The sequence below is a fragment of the Neolamprologus brichardi genome, chromosome 3 (genome assembly GCF_056152115.1).
Source record: "Neolamprologus brichardi isolate AB-2024 chromosome 3, ASM5615211v1, whole genome shotgun sequence".
NCBI lineage: Eukaryota > Metazoa > Chordata > Actinopteri > Cichliformes > Cichlidae > Neolamprologus > Neolamprologus brichardi.
This window is the reverse complement of record NC_142106.1, coordinates 27,361,953-27,381,318: the sequence shown is the minus strand read 5'-3', so window position 1 is coordinate 27,381,318 and position 19,366 is coordinate 27,361,953. Positions and strand designations below refer to the sequence as shown.

Here is a 19,366-nt window from a genome sequence, read left to right as displayed (position 1 = left end):
CAAAAATCTTTGGAAACACTTAAAAAGAAGGCATACAATGTGAGAAAATGAAGACATATACATATCCTCACTGGCCGACAGAGGACTGTAATGCTCATTCATTTAAAAAACAAAAGAAAAAGAATAATCAGTGCTGTGATCATAGCAGGAATGTATATCTGGTTAACAGACAACCAGAGTAAAACATTTAATCAAACCGTAAGTTTCCTACATCTACAGCAGCATCCTAGTTACACAGAAGAGACAGAGAGGAAAAAAAATGGAAAATTTTCAAAATGATATATAGATATCTACATGTACACCAAACTATCCAGGTTCTTTAGATGAGTATTTTAAGGTACATTTAATTGCTAAGAACCCTCTAACCGTCTATATGTTCCTTCTCCGTGTTTAAAATGGCTTTAATTACACTCATATACACTCACCAGCCACTTTATTGGGTACACCTTCCTAGTTTTAATTCTTCATGGCATAGATTCAACAAAGTGCTGGAAACAGTACTCAGAGATTTTGATTCATATTAACATGACAGCATCACACAGTTGCTGCAGATTTGTCGTCTGCAAATCCATGATGAGAATCTCCCGTTCCACCACATCCCAAAGGAGCTCTGTTGGACTGAAATCTGGAGACTATGGAGGCCATTTGAGTGCAGTGAACTCATTGTAATGTTCAAGAAACCAGTTTGAGATGATCTGATCTTTGTGACATGGTGTGTTATCCTGTTGGAAGCAGCCATCAGAAGATGGTACATAAAGGGATGGTCGTGGTCAGTAACAGTATTCAGGTGGGCCGTGGTGTTCCATCCCCCCTACTATGCTCTATTCATATTGAAGGGCCTATAGTTTGCCAAGAAAATATCCCCCACACCATTACACAACGACCAGTCTGAACCGTTAAAACAAGGCAGGGTGGATCCATGCTTTCATGTCATTTATGGCAAATTGGGACCCTACCATACGGATCTCACAAAAGATATAAAGACTCATCAGACCAGGTAGCAGTTTTCAAATTTTCTATCATCTAACTTTGCCTGTGTGAATTGTAACCTCATCTTACTCTTAGTCTACAAAAATGGCAGCCAGTGTGGTCTTCTGCTGCTGTACTCCACGCTGATCATTTAGAGATGGTCTTCTGCATACTTTGGTTGTACCGGGTGGTTTACTGTTGAATTCCTGTGAGCTCGAAGCAGTCTGTCCATTTTCCTCTGAGCTCTGACTTCAACAAGGCATTTTCACTCAAGCTCACTGGATATTTTCTCTTTTTCTCATCAATCTCTATAAACTCAGTAGAGCAACAGAAATAATCAGATGGTCTACATGGCACCAACAACGATGCCATGTTCAAAGTCAAATGAACTTTCTCTCCCATTCTGATAGTGCACACTGAAGGCAGTCTAACATGTAACCCCAACCCTATGCTGGGATCAGATATCTTTATTTTATTAACACACTCAGTTTATACTTTAGCAGGTTGTCTTGACCATGTCTACACACCTAAAATGCATTGCATTTTTGCAACACAATTGGCTGGTTAAATATTTTCATTAACGGGTATCTGAACAAGTGTACCTAACAAAGTGACTGGTGTGGGTATGTAGGTCAGGGTAAGCAGAGTATTATATTTAGTCCAGTGCTGATTTCTGCAAAACATGTCATATAAATGGCAAGAAAGTTGCCTGCTGATTTTCTCTACTCACTGTTTTGTTTGTTGTCTGGTATTTAAAAAAAAACTGTAATAGTGTAAAATAATAATATTAATTTAAGAGTAAAATTACTTTAAAAGCAATCGGGTTTTTTGCAGAATATGTTCAGTCAAAGGAGCGATGAGGCTAGCAGCTGTTAGCTTAGCTTAGCAGTCAAAATAGGGTGAAAGCTAGTCTCTGTGCAAAACGTTAACATCTTATTTCTCGCTTAAGTTGTACAAAAATGTGCATAAATAAAAATTTGTTATTGTAGTTAGGTCTGTCTACCAGTATTTCCATTCATAGCAAAGTAGCTGTACCTCTGGTCTTAATGATGATGTAATTATTTATTATTTAAGCCTTTTAAAGAAATTTACTGAAGGTATCCCTTAAAAATAAATATAACATAAGGCAGACAGCTGTGATTTAATCATTCAAGTAACCCACAAATACTGAATTTTGCATCAAGATTAAAATTATAGTAAAATTGGGCTAAATGTGGCTAAAATTTCACGTTCTTAAACCTCTAGGTCACACATAAACATATTTTAACAACATTTTAATGATTATATATCCACATTCAAATTCAGACTGTTTGAAATATAGTCATTTGAGATCTCAAATGTTCACCTTTGTTTTAAATCTACCCTCATGGCCATTTTATAAATAGTATAACTCAAGTAATCATGGCAGTGACATCCACTTGAAGCTTTGTGTTAAATTAAAAACAAAAGTTAGATATGATACACTTACCCACACACATTTAAAAAAATTGTATACTACTTGCTCAGAAAAAAAAAATTAGTATCCCCTGTATTAGAAGCTTCAGTTCTGTCTGTCTCGTCTTGCATTGTGGGTAATGTGGTTCTTTTGTGGAGTCCATTTCCCTTCAATGCATCTCTTTCCAATGTATCTGTTTCTTTTGCCTAGGTCGCTTGTTTTCCTTCTTCAAATGCCCCAAATGGTACCACATTTAAGACGAACTTGGTTACTAAGGTGCTGTTTGGCTCCATTTCGCTCCTGTTAATCCACCTTAAAAAGTGTCTCATTGAAAGGTAAACCAGCACAAAATTTTTACAAGAGTCCACCTGGGTTACACAGCTGTACACGTTGACTTTTCTTGCTTGAGGAGTCCATTAGAAACTGGATGTGCAGTATGGTGTTTAGCAAAATGATAGTGGATGTAACCATGTAGTCAATGTCACTGAGCTTACAGGAGGCCTAAACTGCTTCAAAGTCAAATAAAATGGCAACAAAATCACATTTTATATATTTAGGACCTCCAGGACGACTCCATTGAGCTTTGATGGTTGAAAGTGGAGATAGAGTAATGTGCAGAAATCTTGAGTAGCCTCTCATTTCTCTGTATTTTGCTTTCATGGAGCCAGATTATCTTGTCATTTTTTAATGTGGTCTCGAGCAATAGTTGTCCAGCCTTTCTGAAGGTCTTTTTAAGGGGTGGGGGGGGGGGGGGGGGGGGTGGGGGGTGGGGGGGTGGGGGGTTGTTGTTAAGCCACTGAACTATTGACCATAGAATCCAAATTTCACATTTTTGGTTCAAATTGTCCAAAGGACATCAGTAGAGAAGTACAACAGTGAGTGCGAACAGCCATCTGTAAAACATGATGGAGGCTCTGCCATGGTTTGGGGCTGCATTTCAGCCAGTGGTGTTGGAGATTTTGTCAAAATAGATGCTATGATCCACCACTCAATATCATCTGGAAAGCATCTGATGGGGAACAGCTTTTTTTCAGCATGACAATGATCCCAAAAGCATTTCCTATGCAGTACAAATATACCCAGATAGAAAAGCACACTGTGGAGCAATATCAGTCATGGACTGGCCTCCCCAGAGCACGGATCGTAACATAACTGAAGCAGAGTGGGATAGTCTTGGGATTCTGTATTTGCACATTTTAGGACATTATTGCAACTATTTCCTATTTTCCAAACACAATATTTAAAACATTAGGCTGACTCAAGATTTTGGCACAGTACTGTAGATGCTAATCAAATAATCAATGAGGTTGAATCTAAGTACACTACACTGAAAATGCTGAAAAAGATGTTGGACACTAACGTAGGAGTGATAGCTTTCAGTGCGATCGTGTAATTGCATATTGCGAGGAGAAGGCTAGGGAGCAGAGAGGTGACCAAAGACTTAAACGGAGGAAGAAACATGAAATGGATCATCTTTCTAAGGCTTTTGCAAGGGAGGTTTATTCAGGAAAGAAGCCCAAAACAAAAGAAAAGGGAGCCCTCAAATGAGCATCTTTAATGGGCGCAACCATTTTTAGTCTTACACCCACATTCAAGGTGTTCTTCTCCATGATCTACCAGCCTTTTTGTTAAAATATGCCAAACATCCCTTTCTGTGTCTTTTCTAAGAAAGAACAACGAGGGTTACCACCAGTTTTCAGTCAGAGGGCTGACACCTCAGTCCGTCAGCTACCCCTCTCTGATCCACTTCACTCCCCTATCTTCAGTCTTCCCAGATCAACAGAGACAGCGGCGGTCACTCTTGGTCACTTCCTCGGATGAGTGAACCACATTGGGCACAAACCCACTCTTCACACCCTCCCAGCCCTCCTGGATGGTGATGTCACCAGACCGAACCAGGGCGAAGATGTCTCTGGTCAGCTCAGTGAAGGCGTGTTCCACATTGATGGCGTCACGGGCTGACGTCTCAACATAGCGCATCCCATACGCCCCAGCCAGTTTCTCTGCTTCTTGGCGGGTCACCTACAAGATCAAATGAGTTAAGTGAGTTAATGACGCTATCTCCTGTAGTGGCTGTAAAACACATTTGAGTGCCACGACAGCAATTCAACAACAAACGGTCGTATCAGGAAGTGCAAGGACTAAGAAGACAAGCTGTAGGGTTTTTTTGGGGATTGGACTGCCATTCGCACACAAAGTCAAATTTGAGTGACTACGTCAGCTGCAGATTTCCACATCAAGACATTATTATGCATCATATTGGGATATGCCCTAAAAATCCCAAACCAATAAGAGGCTAAAACACTCCTTGAACTTGAGCGCACTGATATTGCATTTTCCTCAAAGTGCTTTGAAGTTGAGTTGAGTTGAGCAAACCTGCACAAAACAGTTTAAATTTTTAATTTTACATGTATCATCTATTTCATTCCAAAGATCAAAGAGTCTACAGTTACTCTAAAGTGTGTTATTCTGCTGACATAGGCCTGATTCCACACTCACAGATAATGACTGTTCAGTCCTGTTACAAAATAAAGCTGAAGCATTATTGACCAATTTATGATGGCAACTGAAAAGCTGGTAAACGAGCCCTCTAACACAAAGTTATGAAAGTGGGCAGATCAAGATAGGGGTAAGTGGCTAATACAGGAAATGTTGGGATATTAATGTAGATGTGGTGTTATGCTGTCTAATTTTCAGAGGGGATATATTTTTTATTTCTGTGTGCCTACTGACCCAAGACAATAAACTGTGCCTCTGAACAAAATAAGTACAAACAAAAACAAATAAATAAATGTTAAAAAGTTATTTTTAAAACTGTGACTTCGTTGTATTGCATAGTGCGTAACCTTTCACAACAATTGCTTGTTTTAATTCAGTTTTAATCTACTTTACAGTGTACACACCTGCCGCTGTGCCTCCAGATCACACTTGTGGCCCACCAATAGAAATACGATGCTATGTGGCTGGACATGACTACGAGCCTCCTCCAGCCAGTCATGGACATTCTGGAAAGATCGGCGATTGGTGATATCAAAGAGGAGAAGCCCACCCACAGAGTTACGGTAGTAAGCCCTGGTAATAGACCTGGAAAGGACATAAAATAGAGGGAAGCGTTTAACAATAATACTACATGCAGTTATTTCACCAACTATAATAAACGCACAAGAATTTGATTATATGAAGTTAAACAGATAAAGCAGTGGCCAGTGGATATACGTTCTGTTTGCAAAGAACATGTATGAAGTTCACAAAGAAAATAAATCAACCGAGTTCTGTTGGTCAAGCAAAGCAAGTTCTGCTTGTCCAGCGAAATTTACAAATAAATAAAAATGTAATAATTTATTTTTATCTCTGTGTTTTCTAGTAAGTCTTGTATTCAACTGTAGCCAATCTTAAAATCACTGTGATCTTGTGGTCGAAGCTGGTAATCATCTCTGGAAGGATTGACTCTGCTTGCAGTCAATCTATTGTAGTCATTTGAATACAACTACAAGCTAGGAGACCAGCAGCTTACAGTTGCTTGATTGCAGATGCATATTGTGGATAAACCTCTGGTCTTCGACAGGAAAGTGACAGGAGTTCTTAGAGCAGTTACAATCTGCTTTGCATGGAAACAGAGCTAGCATTAGCATGCAAACAGGCCATTTATAATGTATCACTTTAACAGATAAGTTTTCTCTTGCTAACCATTTTGATCACATGTGAGATGCAGATGAGTTAAGAGTAAAATGAGAAATAGTCTTAATAACTACATTTATTCACAAAGCCTTGATGATGGAGAGGAGACATCAAATCTGGTTTCATAAAACAGGCGAGTAGAACCGATGCAGGTTCAGCACTTTCAGAATAACATTCAAAAGAAATCTTCTCGTTGATCTAATTTACAAAGTATAACCAGCTGTTTTGTAATACATCGCCTTCATTTTGTATTCATTTTTAAATGCCTCTGTAAATATTGATAATTACATTTGTCACAGAATGTTTCAGCCTTTTAATTCAGCTTTTATTTTTTTAATGTAAATGTATTTAAAATATATTTTAAATATAGATAAAGGTATATTTTTTAGCCCATTAAAAGCTATTTATTTAGAGATATATGGTCCTTACAAGCTAGACAAACTATCAAATTGTAACTATCATATGATTTGACAGACTGTAGATTCAGTTTTGTATATAGTGAAGTGTTTTCAAATGTTGTTTGAAAATAAAAACCAAGACAAATGCATTTAACTTTCTTAGAGCAAAAAATATATGTAATTTCTTAATAGACTGTGAGTCAGGATCATTGTTGTGTACAGAAATCACTTCAACACCAGTTGTGACTGAGGGTGTAACATCACTGTTTCAGCAAATTGTTTTAAACACTGATTGTAATTTTAACAAATGAGGCTAAATTTAGAAACTGTAGAAAGTTAGTTATTCAAGCACCTTTTAGCTGTGTGGATTTATTAAACACTAGAGATGGACCGATCCGATATTACGTATCGGTATCGGTCCGACCCAAATTACTGGATCGGATATCGGCGAGAAATAAAAAATGTAATCCGATCCATTAAATATCAAAAAAGCACCTCACAAAACTTGCTACACGGCGTAACTCGGCTCATAACCTAGCAGTTGCAGCAGTATGCATGCGTGATAGACCAGCTGTGTGTATTTGTAGCCTTGCTAGCAAACCAGCATTTCATCTCCAAGGAAGTTTTCCCAGAGAGAAGTAAAGCAAGTGTGTAAGTTCATCTCTGAATGTTTGTAAAGCTTATGGAGCGACTGCCTCTCTCTCTCTCTCTCTCTCTCTCCTGCTGCTACTTCAATCGTGAAACTGATCAATGATCAGCTGATCGGCTTTTCTGTCGCGAGTCCATCTCTCTTCTTAGTTTTTGGCCCACTTCTCACCAGAAAGAGGAAACCAGCGACAACAACAGCAGCACTATTAAGCTTGATAAGCTGTTGTTAGAATTTGTTTAACATTACTTTGTACACCAGGATCCTTTTCTACGCAGCTGACGTAACTGTGCAGGGGCGGATCTAGCAAAGTTTAGCCAGGGGGGCCGATAGGGCATGAACAGGGAAGAGGGGGCACAAAGACATACTTTTCTTTCTTATTCTCATTTAAAATGTCTAACTTTAAAAAATAATTGTCTGACTCTTACACCCAAAGTTTTAATCTGATGTAAAATATATAGAAGTCCATTACTGTATATAGTAACTGTTAAGTCTAATATACCCTAGTAAGCTATAGTACTTTTTCCTTTGGGAAGATACCATCTGTGCAGTCTGCAATTCTGTTGAAGAAAGATGTTGAATCTATTTAATTATTCTTGAAAAATAATTTATTTTTGTGCATTTCCTCCCTGCATCAAATTAAATTTGATTACATCGATTAAGCATCATGAGGAGGAGGGTGGTTCCCTATTTTTTTTTTTTTGCTGGGAGTTTGCAACCCTATTAGTTAGGTTGCTTAATATTTCTGCTAAGTACTCTTTAAAATACCAGAATAGGGAGGATGGAGCAGGTTTAAGTTTATTAGATTGATCAGTGTTGCTGAACTATGAAATATTTTGGGTGCAGTGTATTTTTTACATACAGGTATAACAGAATAGCTTTAGTGTTGTTATTTATTTAAACTTGAGTATAAACTTATACAAAATGCAGCAAGATATTAAAAAAACGTTTTATTGATTAAAAAAACAGACTATATCGGATTCATATCGGTATCGGCAGATATCCAAATTTATGATATCGGTATCTGTATCGGACATAAAAAAAGTGGTATCGTGCCATCTCTATTAAACACTAAATTACATTTTAATGTTTTCAGCAGATTTATTTTCAAACCGCTTTGTAGGTACAGAAGACTGCTGTATCCTGGCTCGCCTGTTAGCTAACATGGTTGCCTGTAGTTTTGCTCAAAGGTACCAATTTGTTTGCAAACGCTCGCCATTTACTCCCCAAGCTGTAGTGAAACTTAGAAATTCATCATTCAAATAAAAGTTTTGCCTTCAAATTTACTGCAGCACACTTTTCACACTTCCCCCTGCTTGGTGAGTAGAATGTTAACAAACAAGTTACCGTCTTCCATGCAAACTACAGGCAACCACAGCAATCAGGTGGTGACCAAAGCAGCTGCAAGGAGGATTTCGGTGCAGCACTACATACCAATTTCTGCACTACTGTACCTGCAAAACAACCTCCAACAACTACTCACAGCCAGTCGGGGAATCTCTGGGTCTGTGTAAGCAACTGAAGGATTAATATATTCTTAAACTATTTTTATTAAAAAGTTTCAACAGAAAAAAACAAATAACAGACAGGACTTATTGGATAACTCATCTTGGGTAACACTGTCCTTAGTTTGGATTGTATAAACATATGTAGTGAACTGCTAAAAATGTTCAGGATGAATAGAAAAATAAGCCATATTAGTAATAAAACAGATAAACCTAAAGAAAGGAGGTGTGAACGCAGAGGAAGATGGAGGTGTCATTAGGGTATCATTTTAATACCAAGTGGAAACTGGATTTGTGGTTTATATAACTGCAACTCCTCTACGCAATCTGACAGGGAGGAAAAGTGCTGCTAGATTTTGACGAGATGTGACAACCTGCATGCACGCATGGACACATCGACTGCCTCATGACGTCTCTCTCTCTTCCTCACAGACTGCATGCGAATATAAATATAACTGGAAGGACAATTAGAGGCTTAAGCTGGAGACGGAAAGAGAGACGTGTCTTGAAAGAGGAAGAAGGGAGGAGTTGCTGACAGAGAGGAGACAGTAAGAGAGGAGGAGTGGATAGCAGAAAAACATGAGCCGGAGAGTGATTCATTTGATCGGACACACACATAGTTTATATGTATTTTTAGAAGCAAGAACCATGCAGATGAAACAACAATGACTAAGAGATCTGCATCGCTGGTGGAGAAGAAGTGAACAGAGGACTGTGTGGTGGATTAAAACAAGCAAGGACTGCTGCGTCACAAGTTCCTAAAATAGTGGCTTTTAAATATTTTCCTAAAACAGCTACTTTAGTCAACCATAGTGTAATAACTGAAGGATTATCTGGGTGCAGTCTGTGCCACTGCAGCTTCAGCACATAGACGATAATCAGACAAACAAGTGACAAATGAGTAAATTTATGATTAAATTCTTGTTTGCTGCATGTAAGATAAATTTTTAGGCTGATAATGTCCTCTATTTCTGTTATTAGGAAACAGTTCCATCGTCGCTGTTCATAGTTTTCAGCCTCAAGCCTCTTTGTACCTACTGAATTTATAAATGTTGGCAGATACACAGTGCTATAAAAGGCTAAAGAAATCACTAAACCAGCAATAGTTGTTAGAAAATGTGAGTGGAAGAGGAGTAAATGACGATTCCACTGAGTGTTATTACCAGCTGATTAATACACCTTTAGTAAGTACAGTATACATGTGGGATCATGTGGGTGACTTGTTCCAATGTAATGACATTTTCCATACTTAAAGAGAGAGATAAAGAGTGAGTGATAAGGTGGGGCTGAAGATCAGTGAATCTTATGTAAACAACTGATTGGTTGACTAGATATATAGAGAGAAGTGGAGTGAGTGGGCACTCGACAAAGAATAAACTGGGATGCCAGGAGGCGTTCTGGGTCAGTCTCTGGTGCCCTGCGAGATGAGCAGTTCCAAAAGTTCACCATTGGAAATTCCAGCAGAGGGGCTATGGTGGACTGGACTTACAGATTGGACTTGGATTTGGCTTTATTTCTGCTCATCATCATCATTGCCATGTTGGATTATAATTCTGTGAAGGATTTGGACTTTAATCATTTTCCAAGTGGATTGCAGATTCTCAAGAATTTCAAGGTTTCCTCTGTGAAGATGTGGGACTTATCAAGGAATCCTGCATTCCTGATTATTACCATTAACAGAGCACTAAGCACATCTTCAGTGCTGGAAGTGTCCATCTCACCACCAACCTCTCTTCCGCCAAAGATAGGAACAACATGAACATTAGCTTAGAGTGAGTTACTTCAATAAGTAGAATTCATGTGATTTGATTATTCTCTTTTTTTGTGTGCGCTTTTCCTTTGCCAAGACTCAAAGGAAATTCCTGATAAATTTGAACTGCAAGGCTACTTGAGTTTTTTCATACCAGGGCAACCAGGGAAGACACCTGCTTGTTCAAGGCAGTCAGGCTGGACGAGTCCCTTCATCCACATCAGCTGAAGAACCTTGCATTATCTACTGGAAAAGACTCATAGGATCCGGGATCAAGACTTTTCTTTATCAGAGCGCCGAAATCAACTTCCTGTATAGGGGTTTAGTGGGTCTACCAATTGACAGGCTTCAACAAGTGCATTAAAGTCAGGTTCAATATTTGAGTTGGATCCTTGAGGGAAAACCTCACTGAGAGAGGATCTATAGCTCGATTTATAAAACTTCTTCAAGGAGAACATGAAGCATCTTCACTGTTGGCATGTGAATAAAAATGCTGTTCTCCAACTAGCTTTATAGAAGCTACAACCTTGTCATGAGCATTTCAAATGCAAATATGGTTTTTAGGTCTTTAGTCTTTCCATTCTGCATTTGAGCTTTAGGATGTCTTTGACTTTCTTCTTCTCAACAAACTCTTGAAATTCCGCTCTCAGTTTCCACACTCTTTGCTCAGGCTGAGCCACCTGACAGCTGTGTGGCAGCCTATGTCACCATGTTCAGTCTCCTCCCCCATCAAAAGTGTAACAAACTATCTTTTATTCAGTGCCGTATTCAGTTGTTGGTTACTTTCAGTCACTTTATCTTGCACCCAACTCAAATTGTCGGACATTTTTCCCAGATTTATAGACCTATTGATCATAACACCTGCCAATTATCCTATTGCAGCCCAAGCCTATCTAAACCTGGACTTAGCCCCATTAACAAATCACTTCATGTTGTTGTCTCTTTCACTGAGTGCACTGCTGCCAGCTCCTCCACAACTTTAAACTTTTTCAATATCCTAAGTTGAAAGATAATCAACTAGGTTGTGTCACGGACATCACAGCTCTCATCCAAAACCAATAACACAAAGTCAAAATTGTCCATATTCTCAAATGCTGTTCTTTTTTCTCACCAAACACACTTTTATAAACCTGTCAGAGAATGGCTTACTGTTTTGTATTATATTATATTATATTATATTATATTATATTATATTATATTAGAGAAAATCTGATTGCTAGCATACGAAACTAAAAAATGATTTCATGATACATAAATTTAAAGGAAATCATCTGAGAAGTGAAGTGAAGTGCTACTTATCTGTGTGAAGTGCTTCTAAGAAAAGTCACTGGATCACAGATTTATTTCTAGGAAAAGGCCTCGTGGTGTTCGGGCTGAAAAAGGTCTGAGACATCCTTCGTTTTCGGAGGGACTTGCTGCGGTTGCCATAGAGATTTTCATCATGGTGACAGGTGAGACCCGTCCTCTTCTGTTAGGATGGTGAGCTGTGCTGTGTGTGTGCGTGCATGTGTGAAAGTGCTTTCCCGCTATGAGGCATACAATATTATAGCTATAATACCCTTTTTTACCCTTTTTTACCCTCCATGTACTGTAGGTTCTGTTCTGATGGAGAAACATCTTTAATATAACATATTAAATTAGCATTTTGATCAATTAGCTTGGCACGAAGATATTTCTTCAGTTCAAATGAACACTAGAAAACTTCAGTGTGTGCATGAGAAATAAAAACACTTAAAAATATAAAGATTTTAATAAAATGAGTAAATTGAAATGATTGAAATAAAATTTTAAATTGGTCATCACATTTCAGCTACAACAGACTTGCTGATCGCTTGATTCCTTAAATAAAATAGATGAGGGCATACTTGTTTACAAATTGACTTAATAACCAAAAGCTCCCTGGTTCACTTTGGGCTTGTGTCGGGAAGGACATTCAGCATGAAAATCTCACCTGCTGTGGTGAATAAGAAGCACCCAAAAGTAGCTTTAATCGCAGGATGCATATTAAATGCTGGCTTCCTAGTCAGTTACATATTTTTACATGTACATTTTACATGACATACTTGGCATTTCAAAGACTCCCATTTAATAAAATGTGTGTTTAACTCTTTCATTAACTAAAAAATATTTTCCCATCTTAATCAGTATGAGAGAGGTTTCATACTTTGGTGTTAAATCTAGGTCATAACTGCAAACCCCTACACTGGCATGCTCTCTGAAAATACGCAGCAAAGTACAGTTATGCAGTCTGCAACTACTGTGATTGGCCTGTTCAGTCCTGTTGATTCCTCCTGTGCATTTCTGGGTATTTTCTCATCAAAGTTTTTGAACTTATCAGTGAAAGAATAACAACAGCAGCCTCACTGTTGTCAGCAAATTCCTGGAAGGGAATTGTCGAAACTATTGGACATGTGGGAATGTAAAAAAGAAATCGACAAATGTGTTTTTCTGGAAAAAAAACGACAATAACAGCCACTATTTGCATTTCTGTATGTGATTGCACCTCTGGGTGTAGTTTGCAGCACTGTGGGACCTGAATGTTAACTACTAAACTACTTTTTGTTCTTTCTCCTTTATTACACCTTTATTACATATTATTACCATAGGTTTGTGTAATCTGACTATGACCATGTAAACACACCATCTGAAGCAACTGAGACATTTTTTTCTCTGTAAAGGCAGTTCACTTCACTTCAGAGTCGCCTGGAGCAACAAAATGACGACTATCAGGTTTTAGCAGCACCTGCAACTGTTTACTTTTTAGAAACAAACGCTCTGGTTGTTTTCTCTGAGCATATGACCCTGGAGCTCATTTGAATGCCTGCCTTCCCTGTGCAAATTATTGCTGCCAGTTCACGTTCTGAGACATCCAGGCTGTGTTTGTCTAGTTCTGAGCACTTACATGGTTCTTAATTACCCAAAATGACACAAACCACAACACTGATAGCTCCTGACACACCCTGCACACATGTCACTATTTCTGCTGCATATAAACGCATCCTCTCCTGCTAAACAAATATTCTTAAATTACCATGCGTCACCTCCAGTAAATTTAAATAATATTTCCATAAAGATGTGAAGGAAATAACACCACATTAAACGCAGACTCGTTGTAAAGCTCCAGACACACACTTACCTGAAGCGCTCCTGACCAGCGGTGTCCCAGATCTGCAGCTTGATCCTCTTGCCCGGCTCGATCTCCACCAGGCGGGAGAAGAAGTCCACCCCGACGGTCGGGTCGGACACTTGGGCGAAGCGACCCTCCGTGAACCGCCGGATCAGACATGACTTGCCCACCGTGGAGTCCCCGATGACGATCAGCCGGAACTGATAGAGCCATATTGCCTCCATGACTTGGATCTGCAGCTCTCCCCGGTGTGCTTGTAAGTGTTGGTCTGCTTGCTGTGGTACGAGCTGTTGGTGCACAAACATGAGAGAGAGACAGAGGGAGGGAGAAAGGGAGGGAGAGAGGGAGGGAGAGAGGGAGGGAGGAGGCAAGGGAAGAGAGGAATCAACAAACAACATTAGATTGTTTGTTTAAGTGCACATCTTACTGTTCTTCTTGGTTTAAACGTGGTTGTTTCTTTGCAAACCAAATGCTACCATCTGACCCTTCACTTCCTGTTCTTTGAGCTGCCATGTCCAAGTTCCCACAGGGTGACAAAATAATGAGTTTTGGAGGGTTTTTTGCAGACCAGCCTGGATACTTAGAAATACCCGGGCTCCCTTGATGAAACGTCAATGGGATTTTTGGGGATAAACACAAGAAATAATCACTAAAATTAATAAAAGGTTGCAATATTTACAAGTCTTATTCTGCAGGATTATCTTCACAAACTCACACAGCTATAATTTTTGAAGCCTTAATCCAAGCGCAGGAAGTAAGATGACTTTTACTTTTAACATGACGTCTTCAACAGCTTCTGTGGCCACATATGATGTGAATGGACGTCCAGTGGTGTTTTTTTTATTGTTCATTTGTAGACTTTTTGTATTATAACCTGGTATTTTTCACTTTCCATGGTTAATATGAACAAACTCAAGAGGATTGTAAACATCTGTTTTAAGATTGCAGGCCCAGAAACATGTTTTTGGGCTTTAGGGCTCATTTCTGCAGCACTGAGTGAGAGGCAATGAGCACATAAGATAAGATTAGATGAGAAACAGCAGAGTGGACAGAGCAGGAATAAACAAATAGAAACATAAGCTAACAATATCAATACTGTTGATATTGTTAGCTATTGTTGCTACCTTCGACTGGTAGTTTGCTCACATGCCTGTGTGATATGATTAACACCACAGGGTATAAGAAGGAATCCTCTTACGCTTCTTTAGTCACTTGATGGCATCAACTGTTGATTTAATCAAAGCCTGCTTTTTCAGGGGGGGGGGGGGCATATAATTACAAATATAACCAACTGCTTTGATTGGACTGATTTTTCTTGCAGCTATAATTAAACCAGTCACAGGTAACTAACTATATTTAAGTTCTTCAGTTATAGATGGAGTTTTGAAATGTGCCCAATGTTTCCAATAGTTCGTGTGACTTTATTTTGACTCCTCTACCTTTCAAATGTAATTATCTGCTCTTCGCTCCATGCCACTTCTCATACAAAATAATTCTTCGATCCAAAATCGATTCTGATAGCTACACAATAACAAATACCACTCTAAACAGGTGCTGACATGTTAAAGCATGTCTTAAAATCATATACGAAATATATTAATGTAACAATCTGACTACTAAAGGGACCAAAGGGTGTCAAGAAAACATCCAGCACACCATTACATCACCATCATCCAAAACTGGTGATCCAAGCTGTGATGGATCCATGCTTTCATGTTGTCTACACCAAATTCTGACCTTATTATTTGAATGTCAAACCATAAAAATGAAGACACAAAGCAGAGAACATCTTTTCAATCTTCTATTGTCCCCGTCGTCTGTTGTTTGTGTGACTGTGTGAATTTCAGCCTCAGTTTTCTGCTCTTAACAGTAAGGAGTGACATCCAATGTGGTCTTCTGCTGCTGTGGACCATTCAGAGAAGCTTTTCTGCATGCAACGTGTGGTTATTTTTAGCATTCTGATCATTCTCCTCTGACCAACAAGGCTTTCACGCAGACAACTGCCGCTGCTCTGTAAACCCTAAAGATGGCTGTGTGGGAAAATCCCAGCAGTTTCTGAAATACTCAAACATCAGGCACGAGCAACACCACCATGTTCAAAGTCGCTTAAATCCCCTTTCTTTCTCTTTCTGATGCTCAGTCTGACCTTCGGCCGGTCGTCTTGACCACGTCTACATGCCTGAATGCACTGAGCTGCTGCCATATGATTGGCTGGTTAGATATTCTTGTTAATGTGCCAGTTGAACAGGTATATATTTACTCATGCATATTCTGCACATGGTATACGACATTAAATATATCAGATCATTAAGGGTTTGCAGAAAAATGTAAACTGAAATAGTAATTCAATTCTGAACTATGTTTATTTAGTCCACTCAGCTCTGTGTTTTTTCTTTTAAGAGGCAAAACGTCTCTTGAAATATGTGACATAAGGGATTTGATAACATAAGCTATGCTGCTCTCTGTACAGCAGCCCTGTCTCCTACAGATCCTCACAATACAGCTGTTCCCGACCAGGCCATCAGGCGAGCACGCGGCCTCCCATCACCCCATGCGCGTCTCTGTGGAGTCAGGTTGCGTAGCTCGGGAGGTATGCAAACATTAGAGGCTGAATCCCTGCTGAATAGCAGCCTGATGGGCTCTCGCGCCGGGATGGGCAGCTCGTGGGTTCGACACGACACGCAGGGTTTCACATATCCAGCATTTACAGATGGCTGACATGATTACATGCGTAGGGGGGTGGGGGGTTGTTATTGATCCCATTGCTTCATTTATTTATTTGCGTAAATCTATCCGTGTTTGAGGTGAGTTTGTGCGCAAAATCACGACTTATCGTCGATTTGATGTTGTTTATCAAACAACAGACAACGATGTTTCTTCCTAAGGCGACTTTTCTTGCTATTATGAATTTCAATCACATCCATGCAAAGCAATCTAAAGGCCTGGAAATAGTCATTTCGGTTTAATCAGCCATGCTTTTATCGCGACAACACAAAGACACGGAGATTAAACAGTAGAGGAAAACAGCCTACTTGGAGCAGCAGTGGAGTGCTTCGGGACAGAATGGTCGCTCTTGTCACGCTGTTCAGGCTGCTGAGGGCTCCATGATACAGGCTAGTCCGGGGTATCGATGCTCAGGCAGCCACAAAAACAACCCAATAGCGGCAAAACCTCGATGTTTGTGTGGAAGCTGGATCACAGAGGCTGGTGAGCGGCAGGCCCCGGAGGAATCAGGGCTGACTTCCTCCTTAATGTCAGGCCCGATTGAGTGCTGAAAGGAGAAAAACGCATCCAAGTGCAGGTGCAACCAGAAAAAAGGGATCTTGCGCTTTCGCTCGGAGCCGCGAATAAACTGCGAGCAGGCCTCTGTTCTCTGTTTCGAGCCCCAGAGCTGAGAGGATGTCTACGAGGCTGTGAGAGGGAAATCCCGCGGTATCGTTTCTGTGTTTGCTCGGGGTTTGGAGGCTTTCGCTGCTGATGAAATGGCAGCAGCATCATATAGCCTGACTCATCCCGCATCAGTACCACTACCGTAAAGGAGCGCGCAGAGGCGCAACACCGGGAGGCGGCACGGCTTTTAGAGGGGAGGGCACATAACAGCAAACCTCCATGTATCATAATATTAACGCCCAGAAGCTGCATTATCCCTCTGTAAGAGAGCATCCTATATATGTAGGGAAAACCGGATTTATGTACTGTAACAGTTTGCTGACGTCATTAAAGTAACGGATAATAAAACACACAAAGACTAATTTTATTTGCATAGTTTAAAGACCAAAAAAAAAAACCTGAATATTGAACACACTTACAAAAGTTAGTTAACAACATTTTGACCCAAAAGTCAAAATGTTTGGTTATTAGATCGTAATTGTGAGGAAACTAACTGAAAATATGACTTATGGATGAGGAAAAACAAACAATACTATGAGTGTTTTCATTATTATTATTAATTTATTTGTTTATTGAAGAATATTGCCACCAGAGGGAAGCTGCACACTCACTGCGCCGTCTATGCGCCACTGCGCAGTCACGGAACCAGCCAGCTCCTGGGAGTTGTAGTTTTAAGCAATGACAAATAGAACGCCCACTCTCTCTCGGTGTGTGTGTGTCTGTACCTGTTTAAACACATTTGTGAGGACCAAAAATTAGAATGTCACTATACTTGTAGGGACCAACAGTCACTTGTGAGGAAAGAAGTGCCTGGTTTTAGTGTCATGGTTACAATTAGGTTATGTTTAGGTTTAGGCTGAGGGTAAGTGGCTAGGGAAAGCATTATGTCAATTAGATGTCCTCACTAAGATATCAAAACAAGAATATGTGTGTCTGTTACTCATGCTTCTGCTGTGGGGACATAAATAAATAATAAATAAAAACAATAAAAAAATAAACCTGTTATAAAGTCAGATATCACTCAGAGAATCTACAATGTAACTCATTCACATGAAATGCTCTCTGTATTACTTTTTTAAATCTGTGCTTAAGCACTTTCACCTAACCCTCACACACTTACACTCCAATGGACATTCAGTATTTTGTCCAACTAGACTTCGGCGTGTAGACTAGAGGAGTTGAGGCTCAAACCATGGAGCTTCGAGTAGCAGGCGAGCTTCCTGCTGACCCACAGCAGCTGATTTAAAGAGTGATTGTGCTGCATGGGTCAGGTGCTTTTTAAATGTGGACACAGAAAACAAAAGGAAAAATGTGATAGAGGTCTGACTGAAATGTCACAGAGCTGATGTGGGATTGTGAAGACGGGAGTCCTCGTGGCTTTTAGTTATATTTAGGAGATGTAAACAACAGCTCACCTGCTGACTGTAGAGAGATGCAGCCTGACTGGACAGTTACTCACACACTGCCTTTCTACTCAGTTGGGTGCAAAGTGATTTCTACTGCAAGTCCCATTCATACAGAGTTTTTAATCCATGGCTTTATCCAACATTCACACACACACACTCACACTCTGATGCTTCAGGGGAAACTCAGGGTTCAGTATCTTTCCCAAGAATTCTTCAACGTGACCATCAGTCATCAGGGATCCGCTGACCTTCTGCTTGTTAGATGATCGGCTCTTCCATCCGAGGCACAGCTGATCAAGCAGAATAAACGGAGACAGGCTGAGCCTGCAGTTATCTGGGATCCTTAAACTAACTACCTGCTAAACACAGAACATACTGCAAGTGTTTCCCAAATCTGTGTGACAAATCAGCCCAGTCACCCAATCAGCCCCCAGAAACCCAGAGCTGCTGTCCCATGGTAGACTCCAGTCAGCAGAGGGAGCACAGCATGTTAAGTAACGCGCTGGTTTGTGTTTAGCTTGCAGGATTTATAATTTATTTCAAACATGTTTCCGTGCAAAAAAGGATCTGCAAGAACAAAAAGAATTCAGCCTGAAGCGACACTAAAACAGGAGAACGATGCACCTGTAACCCCGGACTGCCGCAAACGCCTCTGCTGACTTAAAGCCAAACCTACTCATAGAAAATAAAGTCAAGCTGATGAAAACCCTCAGCCCTGGATCTGAAAGTTCCCTCTCCTCACTCCTAGCGTCTCATACTTTTGCACTGTCCCATCCACCAAGCTTTTAAAACACTGCCTGCACCTTGTGAACTTGTTCGCTGTATTTTCTGCTGGTTTACTGAGTCATTTTAAGTAAATAGCACTTTATGTAAAACCACTGAGTTCCCCTGAGCAAAGACCAACAGATAGGGCGGGTACAATGACAGCAGAGGAAACTAAACTTAGACCGAAGAAGGTTTCAGAGTGCCTCAAAGCTGTTCCTGTTTGTGTGTCCATCCTCTGCACATCACAGCGTTTAATATGCGCGCTGTGCGTTTGAAAAGCACACACACACACACACA

At 40.0% G+C, this 19,366-nt stretch overlaps 1 protein-coding gene across 1 annotated transcript; it reads right to left on the bottom strand.

Annotated features, from left to right (window-relative positions):
• Nucleotides 1–3,186: 3,186 nt before the first annotated feature.
• Nucleotides 3,187–17,040, bottom strand: rab39bb (RAB39B, member RAS oncogene family b). The gene is made up of 4 exons (XM_006807056.3): nt 16,541–17,040; nt 13,518–13,795; nt 5,308–5,488; nt 3,187–4,426 (listed from the first exon to the last, which is right to left on the bottom strand). The coding sequence occupies exons 2-4, from the start codon at nt 13,730–13,732 to the stop codon at nt 4,181–4,183; spliced, it is 642 nt and encodes a 213-aa protein (XP_006807119.1). The 5' UTR covers nt 13,733–13,795; nt 16,541–17,040; the 3' UTR covers nt 3,187–4,180.
• Between the last annotated feature and the right edge of the window lie 2,326 nt (nt 17,041–19,366).

Coding starts and splice junctions, on each gene's coding strand:
- rab39bb (XM_006807056.3), bottom strand. CDS start 13,732: ATGGAGGCAATATGGCTCTATCAGTTCCGGCTGATCGTCATCGGGGAC. Junction 5,489..13,517: donor GCTGGTCAGGAGCGCTTCAG/GTAAGTGTGTGT, acceptor TGTCCTTTCCAG/GTCTATTACCAGGGCTTACT. Junction 4,427..5,307: donor ATCTGGAGGCACAGCGGCAG/GTGTGTACACTG, acceptor TTGATCTTGTAG/GTGACCCGCCAAGAAGCAGA.